Source organism: Labrus bergylta, chromosome 2, assembly GCF_963930695.1.
Source record: "Labrus bergylta chromosome 2, fLabBer1.1, whole genome shotgun sequence".
Lineage (NCBI taxonomy): Eukaryota > Metazoa > Chordata > Actinopteri > Labriformes > Labridae > Labrus > Labrus bergylta.
In genome coordinates this window covers 1,742,468-1,756,213 of record NC_089196.1, presented here as the reverse complement: position 1 = coordinate 1,756,213, position 13,746 = coordinate 1,742,468, and the positions used below count along the sequence as shown (strand labels likewise).

At 42.6% G+C, this 13,746-nt stretch overlaps 2 protein-coding genes across 2 annotated transcripts; both read right to left on the bottom strand.

Moving 5' to 3' along the window:
* Positions 1-276: 276 nt before the first annotated feature.
* On the bottom strand, positions 277-6,440 carry upb1 (ureidopropionase, beta). Its single transcript, XM_020636403.3, has 10 exons — positions 6,088-6,440; positions 4,837-5,008; positions 4,428-4,515; positions 4,256-4,350; positions 3,374-3,532; positions 3,121-3,290; positions 2,131-2,212; positions 1,919-1,961; positions 572-726; positions 277-400 (listed from the first exon to the last, which is right to left on the bottom strand). Exons 1-10 carry the CDS (start codon positions 6,183-6,185, stop codon positions 317-319), a joined length of 1,146 nt encoding a protein of 381 aa, XP_020492059.1. The 5' UTR covers positions 6,186-6,440; the 3' UTR covers positions 277-316.
* A 106-nt stretch (positions 6,441-6,546) lies between these two features.
* LOC109985904 (uncharacterized protein C22orf15) lies at positions 6,547-13,531 on the bottom strand. The gene is made up of 5 exons (XM_020636332.2): positions 13,380-13,531; positions 12,176-12,262; positions 11,044-11,166; positions 9,063-9,137; positions 6,547-7,869 (listed from the first exon to the last, which is right to left on the bottom strand). Exons 1-5 carry the CDS (start codon positions 13,402-13,404, stop codon positions 7,742-7,744), a joined length of 438 nt encoding a protein of 145 aa, XP_020491988.1. The 5' UTR covers positions 13,405-13,531; the 3' UTR covers positions 6,547-7,741.
* Between the last annotated feature and the right edge of the window lie 215 nt (positions 13,532-13,746).

The window sequence follows — 13,746 nt, the reverse complement described above, 5'->3', positions numbered from 1 at the left end:
CAGCTTTTAGTGGCTTACGTCTGTACCATTAAGATGTTCATTCCATCACAAGTGGATTTTTGGGATTCCACTTGTGCTGCTGCTCTTATACAGTTCTACTAGCATTAGGGCTCACTGTTACTAGAAGCTGCAGAAGCCACTGTTGACTCCACAGAAGTTACAAAACCCAGACTCACTTCAGAACTCCGTAAAGAGAAATCAAAGGTGAGATAGGTACCCACATTTTAACAGTAGTGCCCTTATTTGATTTGATGCAATAAACTGAAAGTGAACCAATCCCATTATCACATTTTATTTGACTATAGAGAAATATCATCTACTCCTTCACTATCTTGGGGTTGAAGTCAGGTCTGACTGCCTTGGTGAGTTCCTCTGCATACTCAGCATATCGCCCAGTCATCTGCAAACAAAGAGAACAGGTTCTTAGCAGTCTAGGAGGACAGACTCATTACCATCAAGGTTCTAACAACCTTTGTAGCTTTAGCAAGTTAGCTCCACTTATGACCACCTGACCAGTGTCTGACTAAAACCGAGTACAGTGGGACGCACAGTGAGGGAGAGTCGTTCTCACCTTGAAGCTCCATCTGTCACTGATTTGTCTGTTCAGGTTGAGATCCATCTCTACCACCAGTAGTCCATCCCTGGTTCTGGAGAGTCCAGGGGTGCGGCTGCCGTCAGGAGCAGCCACGTAGCTGGACCCATAGAAGTGTCCGAAGTCATGATGAGCTGCAAGAGTCAGGAGATCCGTCTGAAACAGGCGCTGAACAAAATGTACTCTGCCAGAGACGCCCACTGAAGCCCTGTTTCCACCCAACAGTCCGGTTTGGTTCAGTACAGTTTAGTGAGGTTAACCCTGATCCTGCCTGGAGGTACCTTTAGTTGCTAAGGGGGGTGCAAACCAGATGACCAGCTAAGTTATGGCGTTACATCACAGTGCAGCCCACCAAGGATGGAAACAAAACAACAAACACAGGGAAACAATGGACGTCCACCATTTTGTGTTTTTTTCTTGTCATGATGATATTTATCCCAATGTGAGAGAAAGAAAACTCTCTTTAAATCTCTTTAAACATGATCAGTTTTGTGTTCTTCCTTTATTATCGCTGACATACAGGAAGTGCTTTCGACCAATCAGTGGACTGCAGTGTGTCTAGCTCCACCCTTTAGGCTAGGATCAGTACGCATGGCACCTGAACAGAAGGGTAACAAAACATTAGGGCTGTCATTTTTTAAATCGAAGTTCAAGCATTCATTCAAACCTGGGGGAGAAAGTTCACATTCAAAATGTGATAAGCCGTTTGAATTAAAAATATAAAGTCTATCAGGGTCGCAGGTCGTCTGAAGTACGGTCTGAACGGTCGTTCTCGTCAGCAGGGAGCTTTGTAACTAAAAACAGAGCTGCCCTCGATCCCAATCAAGTTGACAGATTTCTGGTGAGAATATTAAAAAATAAATTCAGTCCTTTTGAATTGTCGACGGGCTGTTTGGTTTTAGGGTCATTATTGTAACAAAGTTGGACGGCTGTGGCTCATTTGGTAGAGCTGGTTGTCTCTGAATCCACAGCCACATGTCCGATGTGTCCTTAGGAAAGACACTTCCCGCTGCTTCATCGCCAGAGTGTGAATAATTATGAATGGATTTTGTGAATTCAATCAAATGTGTTCCAACATGTCATACTCCACATAAGTTATTTTTTAATTGACAGCACTAGTACGGGTTGGTTATTTTGGTACCATTCCAAACTTTTGACAGTGGAAATTCCAATTAATGTCTATAGTACTGGACTGGACTGAACTGGACTGAACCGGATTGCTTGGTGGAAACAGGGCTATAACTGTTAGTGGGACCAACAATGACTGAGAGATGGTTTACTATGGCAGATTTAGACTGTGCTACACAAATCAAACAAATCTCTTACCCTTTTTTCCGTCACCAGATGTGAATTCACTTTTGAAATGTTCCTGTGTGAAAAACAAGAGAGCACATGACGGTGAGGCTTCAGCAGCTGAGTCAGACGAGGAGCATGTATTAAAGAAAACACGGTGAAGTGAATTTCAGATTTTGTGTGACCTTTAAACTAGATTTTAAAGAAATATGTTTAAAATGTGAGGATTGCATTGCTGGACTTACCGTTCCAACACGGTTGATTGCACAGGTGTAACAGTGGTTAGCTATGGCTGCGTTCCTGGCTTCTATTGGCCACATGGGCTCACTGCAGAGAAGACAAGAGAGTGCGTAAATAACAAGAGAAACAAGTCGACGAGCTCTGAAACTACAGCTGCTATAATTACTGCACCAGTTGGCTGTACGGCATCAGTTTGGAACTGATTAGTGTAAATCTTAAGGCCCTGACACACCAAGCAGACGGAAAAGAAGTGGAGGCGATGAAGGCCGCCTCACGTGGGGCCAACGGGTAGCGCGCAGACACACTGGAAAAACTATGGCGACGACCGCTCACCAACGGTCCAACTAGGACCAACACATGACATCAGCCTTGCGTATCTGCTGCGGTTTGGAGCGTTTATTGCGCATGTCCTCCGAAATTAACACTACACATCCGGGAGATGAAACATCACGGCTGTGAGCTGTCACGGTGATGAGACGAAATGTGACATCAACGGAGACACCACAGAGCCGCTACAAAGATTGGAGGAAGGTTTTGAAGAAAAGTTAACAGATCAAGTCCACAACTACCCGCACTATGATGTGTCATGGCCGTTGCATAGCAACAAACATGCGTTCCAAAACAGCTGGAGACAGATCATCTCTACTTCTGATTCATGTGGTGCTCCCTCTAGAGGAATCCTCTAGTAACACGCGTTGTACAAAGGGAAGGATGTGAACATTTATGCAATTTTCAAAAGCAAAAATATCTTGAAACAGGAGGGGAGTAGTCTGGGGATAACTTGGAGCCAAGCAGCTAGCTTCTTTTTAGAGACAGGACAGTGGATAGAGTCAGACATCAGGAAGAGAAAGAGAGAGAGAGAGAGAGGGAGAACGACCAAGCCGTCTGCTTGTAGGATTTCAGTCTCTAACCACTAGACCATGGGCGCCATAAGGAGCATCTTTTAATTCATACTTCAGCCAATCCCTTCACACTTTGACACAGTAGTCTCTAACCTCAGAGCTCCAACAGTGGCTGAAGGGTTGAAGATGACCTCGGCTCCGTTCATACTGTACATAAACCAGTTGAGGGGGTGATGGCGCCCGTAACAGATATTCACGGCTATCTTCCCGAACTGAGTCTGGAACACTGAGTGGCCGGAGTCGCCCTCCATGTAATATGTCGACTGTGCAGAAAAAGAAAAGAAGAGAGGGTACTTAAAGTCATGCAGGTTTGCACAATCCCAGCGTTCTGTCTAAATCGCCTCACCTCATTGAAGTCTCCGATCCTGGGAATATGGTTCTTCCTGCTCTTTCCCAGCACATTCCCTGAGTTGGAGATGACCACCGCTGTGTTCCACAGAGTGCCGTGCAGCTCATCTCGCTCCAGAATTGGAGAAACCACGACCATGTTGTATTTCTTGGCGAGCTGATGACAGAATGACAGCGTTACAAGGATTGTGTTCCTTAACCCTCAGGCATCAGTTTAATGTACGACCCTCTTAAGTCACTAAGGACAAAAATGTCCATGCCAAAAAACTGATATAAAAATAGAACAGATTGATATTTTTTTCTACTTTTTTCTGCATACATCTCTTAAACAACTTCAGCCCTGCTCAAAACTACCAAACATTCAATCATTTTGAGGAATTTAACCCTTTAAATGCCCTTTAAATAAGTTTGATTACTTGATGTCATTGTTGTTATTTAAGAAAGAAAACACAAAAATGAGTTATTTTCCATAAAACAAATATTTGGTGGCTAGGGGATTTTTTTTTTAAATCACTCTTGGATATGTCAAAGATTATCCAAAATATTGACTTTGATGCATTGTTAGTTTTTGTGTAGCATCTGATTTAAAATGTAGTTCCCTGTTTGGACATCGGAGGGCAAAAATGTCCAATTTACAAAAAACTGATATAAAAATAGAACAGATTCAGATTTCTTTCTACTTTCTTTTTCATAAATCTCTTAAACAACTTCAGCCCTGCTCAAAACAATCAAATATTGAGTAATTATCAGGAATTTAACCCTTTAAATGCCAGTTTGATTACATGATTCTGGCATTTAAAGGGTGGACAATAATGTCCATAGTGACACATGAGGGTTAAGCAGAGCATGTCATCACACAGATCTCTGCAGCGTCAATCACCTCTTGGCAGAAGCGAGTCGTGCTTCCTTCATCCGCAGACTCTGCAAACTCTGTCCACGGCTCTTTCTCCCGAGTGCAGAAAGCAAAGGGCATGGCTGAGGACGACACAGAGAACGTCACGCTCTCTTACAACAAGTGGATAATATTCAGGCGACGGTGAATCAGAACTCACTCCAGGTCTCCTGGAAGCAGACGATGTTCACACCGCACATGGCTGCCACCTCCACCATTTCACCAATACGACTGTGCATGGCAGTGATCTGTGGAGTGAAGTCAGAGGAGCTGTTCAAATCACTTTTAACCAGCAAGGCCCCATGTAGTCCAATACTCAAAGACTGGTTTGTGGACATTCCCATTCAAGCTGAGGCTGTTTTCTCTAAATATTTCATGGCTCACACATTCAACTATCCGTCGACGATCGGCAAAATCTGACAAATCAGGTTCATCTATTTAAACCTTCAGCAAGGGACAGGCCTCATTTGTACAGTTCAATATTTATTCATGATTCAACTTTAACACATCTGTATCATGTCGTCAACAGGTGCACAGCCTGTTTGGTAAGTGATGGTCTGAGTCCTGACCTGGTCCAGTATGGGGGCGTCAGTGGGCAGGACTATCTGGTGCTGGATGAGTCCCACACGGACCCTTCTGGGCGGCCTCAGTTGTTCTTGTGCAGCTTCAAACCTGCAACCTTTCAGCTCAAAGCTGTGCTCCGAAGCAGCGTCCACAGCACCTGCCGGGAGGTCCAGCTTCCTGTGACAGAGAAGATTCTTTACACCACTGAACGCTAAAGGACGAGATACATTAAACACTTTGACCTTTATCTTTCAGGACTCTAAATGAATGATGACAGTGAGCCGTTACCCTATTGTTTTCTTCTCCAAAGACGGTTTTCATTGTCATATAAGTTAGTAAACTGAATATGCAGACCTTTTGAAAGATAAACTGTAAATATGAATGTTTGAAGCCTGAGTGACGTCACCCGTCTGTTCCTGCAGGGGGCGCTGGAGTCCCATCGATGGCGGTCTCCATGCTGGAAATGCTGTCTCAGTCTAACTTTCAGTCAACCTAACGACAGGCTGAGAGCTGGAGCTGAGGCAGGTTTTAAACCTCCTGACAAACCGTTACACCGCGCCCACCTGTCAATCATGTCAGCTACACGCCTTATTGTGAATAACTCTTATCCTTCATCAAATCAAAACTGATGAGTCATCAAAACATTCACCCCCCCGTACAGTGTGTGTCCATCGAGACATGAGCTAATCACACCTATTTGGTTTTTTGAACCAGGCTGTAAACATGTTAATCTCTGCTGTAAAAACAGGCTTTTTAGAATGGGTGTGTATGTGACTTCCTGTGCTTCTGCAGCCAGCTTCTAGTGGACACTCAAGGAACTGCAGGATTTTACACTTCAGCATCGGCTTCAGTTTTCATGGGGATGTTAGCTATAGGCTTTAGTTATTTACTGGTTATTTACATTTTAATGACTAAAACAAGAAGCAAGAAAATATCCTGCAGAAGTGTGAGTTGTAGCTCTTGTTTTTACATGTTAACAAATAATCACAATATAATTTTAATCTGAGTTTAATAACAGATACAAGTTTGGACTAATACCCATCTCTATACTAGTAGGCTATATGTGACATATGTGCACATTTGAAGCTGTTTTTTTAAATACACAGTTGGTTCAGGTTAAAGGTTGTGTGCTCTACTGGAGCTCTGAAAGAGCTGGCCGAAGTCCGTCCTTCAGAACAATCATTTACCAGGACTTATTTTTAAAGAAAGAGCATGCATAGTTAAAGGTTAAAAACACTTTAATAACAACAACTTACTGTGTCTCCTTCCCGAATAAAATGCGCTTCACTTCCCTGAGCTCGGCTTCTGGAAGATGACTCTCCAGAGACTTCTCCAGAGACTCGAACTCGGACATTTCTGCGGATTCTTCGCGACGGAACAGTTCTGTGTGACTTCACTGTATTTATATCAGGACACACTCGTTATATAACCCTGTGTGTGTGTGTTTTCAAGAAGCCTTTCACAATCCAGGACTTTGGGAAGAAGAAGAGCAGACTTCTTGTATCCAGAGGCAGCTCAGGGGGCGTTTGTGTCATTCATTAACCCTGTGTGCAGCAAGCCTCACAACCTGCGACCCAAAGTGTTACCAAGTGTGTGAGCATGTGTGTGAGCATGTGTGTGAGCATGTGTGTAATGTCTGTTACTGTAAACTCCGAAAAAAAACAAGGAAGGCGTCCACACACACCAGCTGTTTATCCTTCTCATGTTACATTTCCGGTTTCTTTTGACTGCTGACAACTTTTGCAGGTTTAAATGTTGTCACAGGGATGTAGACTTAATTGATAGGCTAATATTTTAGCGTTCTCATAGAATAAAGCTAAGATAAGATATCCAGTTTTCATGAGCAGGGGCGTATCTAAGGGGTGGCCATGCCCGACAACCCCCAAAATTTGATTGGCCACCCCAGCTTGAAAATGCACATGTTGCCACTCTGTTGTGTTATTTTTACAAGTCAATAAATTTATATGCAGAAATGTCACATATTAGTAAAATGATCCATGACATCACCTCTTTAATAATAAAACACATTTATTCTGTTTCCTCGAAAGTCTCAACCATCTCGATAATACTCGATGTCCACAGCTCTGTTAGGAGAGGGGACTACATAGAAAGATAGAGTGGATTGAACAGGTCATGTTTGTACAGATAAAGGTTTTACTTTCCTTTTTGATAAATCTTATAGTTAGTGCTGGTGTAGACCAGCTCTTAGTTATGCTGCTATAGGCTTAGACTACCAGGGAAACTGGCACCTTGAGCTCCTCTCTCTCTCTCTCTCTCTCTCTGTGCATACACAGTACATCATATTACTGCATGTATTTATCTGTAAATCTCAGTCACTAACCACCTACTTTCCTGAGAGCTCTTGAGCTCTCTTAGGCTCCTCAAGATCGTTGGTTGACGGCCTGCCAGAACAACCCCCACCCCCCACCACCCCCCACCCCCCTCCCCACCGGATTGTTGATGGACGGTCTGCCTCCCCCCACCCCCTTGCTCCCTATCCCTCTTCCTGCATCTTATCCCATCTCTCCCCCTTTCCCTTTCCAACCTCGGTGCAGTCTAGGCCTGTGAAGGCTGTTTTATCATGAGCCGGGGATCCGGCCGAAGATTTCTGCCTTTTAATAAGGCAGTTTTTTCTTACCACTGTAACTTTTGCTGCTTTGGTAAAGTGCTCATGATGGATAGGTAATTGTATTATAGCAATAAGTAAGGTCTTTTACCTGCTTTTTGTAACATAGTAATAAGTGAGGTCTTTTACCTGCTCTTTTGTAATGTTAACAGACAAAGAGTGAGGTATTTTACCTGCTTTTTGTAAAGTGTCTTGAGATAACACTTGTTATGAGTTGACGCTATACAAAATAAATTGAATTGAATTGAATTGAGTAGTTGTCCACAGGAATCAGACCTCCATCATCACAAACATCGAAACTTGGTCGTCTTGTGGCTCTTGTTGTTTGCAGTGATGACTTTGCTCCTGGGTCGACTTCCCTTCACCTTCCTGTCCGGCTCCTTGTCGGGGTTTGAAAGTTTCCTCAGCAGCTCTGCAGAGTTAGCATTAAAGAGATAAGAGGAGAGTTGTGAAGATGTGTTTGACCAGCAGGGGGCGCCAGAGGGCCGCGCTAAGTCTGCAACACTTTACAAGTTTCAGTCTCTGTAGTCATGCTTTGTTTCCTGTTTATTATTTTTACTGGTGATGATAGCATGACAAGAGAAAACATGACATCAGAGAGAAACAAACGATGAAGGTGACGAGCAGATCTATATTTGGAGAAGTCATGTAAGCTGGAAAGGAAGTGTGATTCACTGAGGCTGAAGAAATGTAACGTCTTCTTTAATCAGAAATGTACCCACATGGAAAGGGATCTGCAGGTTGTTCCTTCTAACAGAATATAATAAGATTATAAATATTTAGCTTTGATTATAAATATTTTCAATCTTAGCTAAATATTTAGAATCAGAACATGTATTTTTAACATTTAGATATAATATTTAACATTTATATTTGCCAATGAAATGATCTTACATTTATATTCACAAAAATAAATACGACAAACATTCACAAATATTTCTCTAAATGTGAAGAAAAAGTGACTTTTAAAAATTCCCTCCAAATTTTTAGAGCTGTTTTAGAGCTTAATGTGGAGAAAAGTTGCTGTTATTTGTAGTGTGCGCAACTTTACGACCGGCGCCCCTTACGCTGGGTCTCTCCTCATGGTACTCTGGGAGTCTCTGGTTGTTTTTTAAATAAAGTTGTACAACTCAAATAGTTAACAAGCAGAGATGTGATGGCAAGCGGAGGAAGCAAAAATGACGGAAAAAAAAGTGCGGTAGATAGGATACGTCGAGCAGCTCAGCAGAAAGTGAAGTCGAGGGCAGTGAATGCAACACAAGCGCAAGAGGCTCTGTTAGCAGAGCGAGTGGCGCTACAACACCTGTTAGCAAAACAGTCTGAAAATATGACTCCACTCAAATCCAGTTTGTATTCTTTCAGAGTAGCACAGGGAATGAGTCCAGGCCGCAGTGCGTGATGTGTGGTCGATATTAAATAATGTGCATATCAGGAATAAAATGGCCGCTTGCGTAAACTGTATTCGTAGGTAACTAGCTCGACGCTGTGACTGTATTTCAATGTTGGTCATGATGGTGGAATGTGGAGAGCTGAATATTTCATGTGGTAGTCCTCATATTGAAAAGTTTAAGAACAGTAGCATCCTTCAGGTGGACGGGTTGTTACCTGTTAACTCAGGATGACTCTGACTGAAGTCGTTGAGGAGGGACTTGTATTTCTGACCTCCTGAACCAGGATCTCCTAAAGAGGAGAACATGAGCTTTGAGAATCATAATAATAATAATAATAATAATAAAACATTTAATTAAAGACGCTTTACAGACAACAACAACACAAAGAAGAAACGATGTCAGAGAAGGAGAGCAGAGTGTGTGTTAGTGGTTGAAGGTGATGAAGAAGAGGAGAGTTTTTAGGGATTTCTTGAAGGTGGAGAGTGAGGGGGGGGTTTGCATAAGCAGACCTGAGAGTGCCAGTGGAGGAGCTCAGACAGGTGGGGGGGAGGAGCCAGGTTATGGAGGGTTTTACATGTGAGGATGAGGAGTTTGAAGTAGATATGCTGGGGGATGGGGAGCTAGTGAACGTCCCCCCCAGTGATGTGGTCACGGGTGCGGTGGTGTGTGAGAAGAGCAGCAGAGTTCTGGATGAATTGTAGTTTCTTGAGTGTTTTGGATGATGAACCGTAGATCAGACTGTCGCAGTAGTCTATTAATAATAACTTTATTTATAGCCTTTGAAAAAGAGATGTTTACAAAGTGCTTAGAGAAACAAAGAAAAGGCAGGAAGTCAGGACGATAACAGAATCAACAGGACAAACAGAGAGAGGTGCATAAAAATAATGTAAATGTAAATAAAAGGAATAAGAGAGAAACGACCGGAAGGTCTCCTAAAGACACCTGAAGACGACATCACAGGAAATAAAAAACTAAATGAAGATAAAAAAGAGTGAATGAAAGAAAGCAGCAGAAGGCAGAAGAGTTCAACATCAGAAGAAGGATTAAAGAAGATTAAGAGCAATCCAGTGAATAAATGAAAGGATTGAAAAGGTGACATCACGCTAAAGCGAGTCAATAAATGTGAGTTTTAAAAAAGTGAATCTGATCAGACATGTCGTGGAGCGAGTCAATTGAAAACAGCTCGAGCTCCTTTAGATTTGAACCTCAACTTTGGAACAAACAGAAAGGCAATGCCTGAGGATCTGAGGTCACAGGATGGTTGATAGGGGATAGGAGCGCCGCTGTCGTAGTGATTGGTGCAGGATCCCATGTACAGAGGCTCTGCTCCTCCAAGAGGGCGGCCCATGGTTAAAACCTGCATGTCACGTCCCTCTCTCTCTCTCTCTCTCTCTCCCTATCTCTCTCTCTCTCTCTCTCTCAATTCTACATGTGACAGGGAGCGAGTTGAGGAGAGCGAGGATACAGGAGTGATGTCATCTGTTAAAACCAGTAAGAATAAACATGACAATATATCTAAAATATACTTAAAGGTCACATATCCTCCTCCTCTTCAACCTGTTTAAATAAGTGTCAGAGCAGGTATTTAAAGATCACATATTAGTCTCAGAGCTCCTCAAAACATGTGTGTGAAGTTTCTAGTGCTAAATCCACTCTGATCCTGTATTTGATCATGTCTATAAACCCCTCTATTTCAGCCCTGCTCAGAACAGACTGTTTCTGTGTCTGTACCTTTAAATATGTAAATGAGCTGTGTCTGACCACGCCCCCTGTCTGGAAGGGCTCGGGTGTCTCGGTCTTTCTCGCTCCATGCTCTATTGTTTACAGTGAGAAGGCAGACTCAGAGGGCAGAACAAACACCTAGCTGTGGGAGTGTCACCCACCTGGGGGAGGGGCTACTGCCCTTTGTGATGTCATGAAGGGAAAATCTCCAAACAGCCTGTTTGAGCACACATTTTCTGAAAAGTGGAGCAGGCAGAAGACGGAGAGGATGGACTTTTCTCATCATTGGGGGGTTTGTAGATGGACTAGAGACACATATTAGAGTTAGAGGAACATGGCAATGACTTATTTTGCCTCAAGTTGTTAATAATCTGTAGTTTATGATTAACTTTCTCCGGTCATATTTCTCGACTGTGAATCAAACCGTTCAGGATCGTTCACCTGATGAGCTTCAGAAATCTTGATATACTCACGGCAGAATCGCAGGAGGACATAGAATTCTCTCTCGACCAGCACACTGCTGGCCCGGGACAAACTGTGCTGCTTCTCTTCCAGGTTCATCACTTTACCGCTGCTGTCCAGTAAATCCACAATCTCTGCAGGAAGAAACTTAATGTGAGACGTCTGTCAGCAATAGTGTCATCACATGACGCCTCTTCCAGTTATACATGTGACATAATAAAAAAAAAAAACCTTATTTACAGACATTTTCATGTGAACCTACAGTAGTCTATATGACGCAGAGATGCAATATATCACATTTGTCACAGAGAAAACGGTACCAGTTGCAGACTAATTGAAATATATAACTAAAGCAAAAAAGGCCAAAAGCCAAAAGCCGGACTTCTTTAGAGTCAAACAGAAAATTCCAGGAGACGTGAAAACGAAATCACAGAGAGTCAAAAGGAGAATAAACACGGGAACATAGAGAGGTCCACGTATGAACCGAGGCCTCGTCCACATTTAGGCAGGTATTTATTATTTATTTTATCATTTTTATGGCTGTCAGGCAGGTAAAAACTATTTTTAAAAAAGTCCTATTGCTGCCTCAACAAAAGATTTTTAGAATCTCAAAGGATTTAGAAAATGTGAGAGCGCCCACACATGACAACAAATCATGACAGATTTAAAAGTTTTGTTCTTATAGTGTGTGGAGAGAAACGAGACGACCAACTCAGCACGCCCCACATAACAGATTCATTCACTAACAATCAGAGTCTCCACTATCAAAATGTGTAATCTCCCATGGTCAAACACATGGACTTACAGGTGCATTGTGGTTTGTTTTAAAGGGGACATATTATCCCCCTTTTCCACCTTTTCAAACAATCCCCTGTGGTCTACATGAAACATCTGTGCTTTGGTCAAAATATAACATGAATCAGGCACCAGAGGAGGTTTGTGACCCTATATAAACCAGCTCTCCCAGGATTTCTGATCGTCAATTAATCAGGCGGCCCTGATCGTCTTCTGAGCAGATCTCGGAGGTTAAAATCCCTCTTCACACACCTCACACCTCAGGACCATCTGACTAGATAAACTTTAGAACCATCAGATGATCGGGCCTTTGCTGATCGTCATCATGAAGTATTTGATGATAAATACCTCTGAAGTCCAGGCTGCACCGTTCCTTTAAGTGATGGATGAAGTTGATCAGTTTACAGTTGAGATTGAACATTTCCATCTTGCTGTCTGAAGAGAAAAACACAACGTAACACAACACTTCAACATTTACAGAACAAATTACACTTTGCACTTCAATGATTTCATATATTTCATTTAAAGCAGGTCGGCGTACCAGCCGTGCAGCAGGATGTCATTAGGTCATTAGTAAATTAAATATATTTTGCTGTACACACATTTTGTTTGAATATAATTATAGACCCATCACATCCTGTGCTCAGTTTTCAATGAGAGTAGGAAACCCCCTTAAGTTGGCCCCATCTGGCAGCACTCACTCTTACTGCACAGTCAAGCATTATTGGTGTGCAAACCAAAGTTTGTGAATGAAAGGGTTTCATTGTTCTTTATATCAATGTTTTGAAAATGATGCTAAAATCTGTAAAATCTCTTAAAGTTCATGTTTCACAATTTTTTGTTGGTGTCAGGTTTTAATGGTATTGGTCTCGTCTCAGAATCAAAAGCATTTTTACTCGGTCTTACCAGTAGTGCTGTAGTAGCCTACTCAAAATTGGTCTTTTGAAGGTCCCGTCTCGAATTCAAAAGCGCTTTTGACCGTTTTTACTCAGTCTTTTGGCGGATTCCAGATTTTGAATCAAGACCAGTCAGGTTCACCACTCATTGGCTATTTTCACGTCATTACTGAGATTAGAAGGAAATGTGTCTTTCTTCAATTCATTTGTTTGTTCATTTGATTTTTATTGCTTGCTTAGGGCCGCAACCTTCCCGATGTTACGGTCTAAATTAGTGACACGCCCCCTGCACACAAGACGATTATTATTCAGTGATATTCATGGTCTTGGCCTTGACTCAGCCTAAATGTCTTGATCTTGTCTCAGTCTCAGATCACTCTGGTCTCGGGTATGTCTTGGTCTCGGTTAGTGTGGTCTTGACTACAACACTAGATAAAGGTGATGAATGCTGGTTGAAGGGGACCCCTGTGAATTCTAGGACCCCGACAGACTCTAGAATCGTCGCTGCTCTAAAGCAAAGTCACCATTAAGAACCATCACCAGTATATAATACAAAGTTTTCCAGTAGAGTAAAACTCCTCAAATCAACAGAGTCACTGGTTCAAATGTTGTCTTGTCTAAAAGCAGAGATGAATCTCGTTTATCAGAAACTGTACCTGCAAACAGGATGGTGACAAACATCTTCTGGTCCAGAGAAACTCCGCTGGTGCTGCGACGGGTCGTTGTTTAAAGTATCTGCTTATTCCTCAGAGCCCGGGGAGAGGGACTGGGCACCAAGTGCAATAAAAGAGGCGGTGAATTGTTTGTTGTGGTGTACACTTTGTGACAAAGACTAGGCGGTGGGAGGGGGGGGGGGGGAGGGGAGGAGGCTGCATGGACAAAAACACATAAACACATTTTACACACATCTTCCTTTTGCATCATCAGCGTCTTCTTTTCAGGGCTGGAGGCTGTAAACGAGAGGACAAGGGACTGTTGTTGTTCGTATCCATGGAGCCTCTACACACACACATACACACACAC

What these genes read in the sequence shown, in the direction of transcription:
- upb1 (XM_020636403.3), bottom strand. Translation starts at nt 6,185, where the DNA reads ATGTCCGAGTTCGAGTCTCTGGAGAAGTCTCTGGAGAGTCATCTTCCA. An exon ending in CGACTCGCTTCTGCCAAGAG is followed by an intron (nt 3,533 to 4,255) that starts GTGATTGACGCT and finishes TTCTGTCATCAG; the next exon opens with CTCGCCAAGAAATACAACAT. An exon ending in GTGACAGATGGAGCTTCAAG is followed by an intron (nt 401 to 571) that starts GTGAGAACGACT and finishes CTTTGTTTGCAG; the next exon opens with ATGACTGGGCGATATGCTGA.
- LOC109985904 (XM_020636332.2), bottom strand. Translation starts at nt 13,404, where the DNA reads ATGTTTGTCACCATCCTGTTTGCAG. An exon ending in GTGCAGCCTGGACTTCAGAG is followed by an intron (nt 11,167 to 12,175) that starts GTATTTATCATC and finishes TTCTTCCTGCAG; the next exon opens with AGATTGTGGATTTACTGGAC. An exon ending in TGTCCTCCTGCGATTCTGCC is followed by an intron (nt 9,138 to 11,043) that starts GTGAGTATATCA and finishes TCTCCTCTTTAG; the next exon opens with GAGATCCTGGTTCAGGAGGT.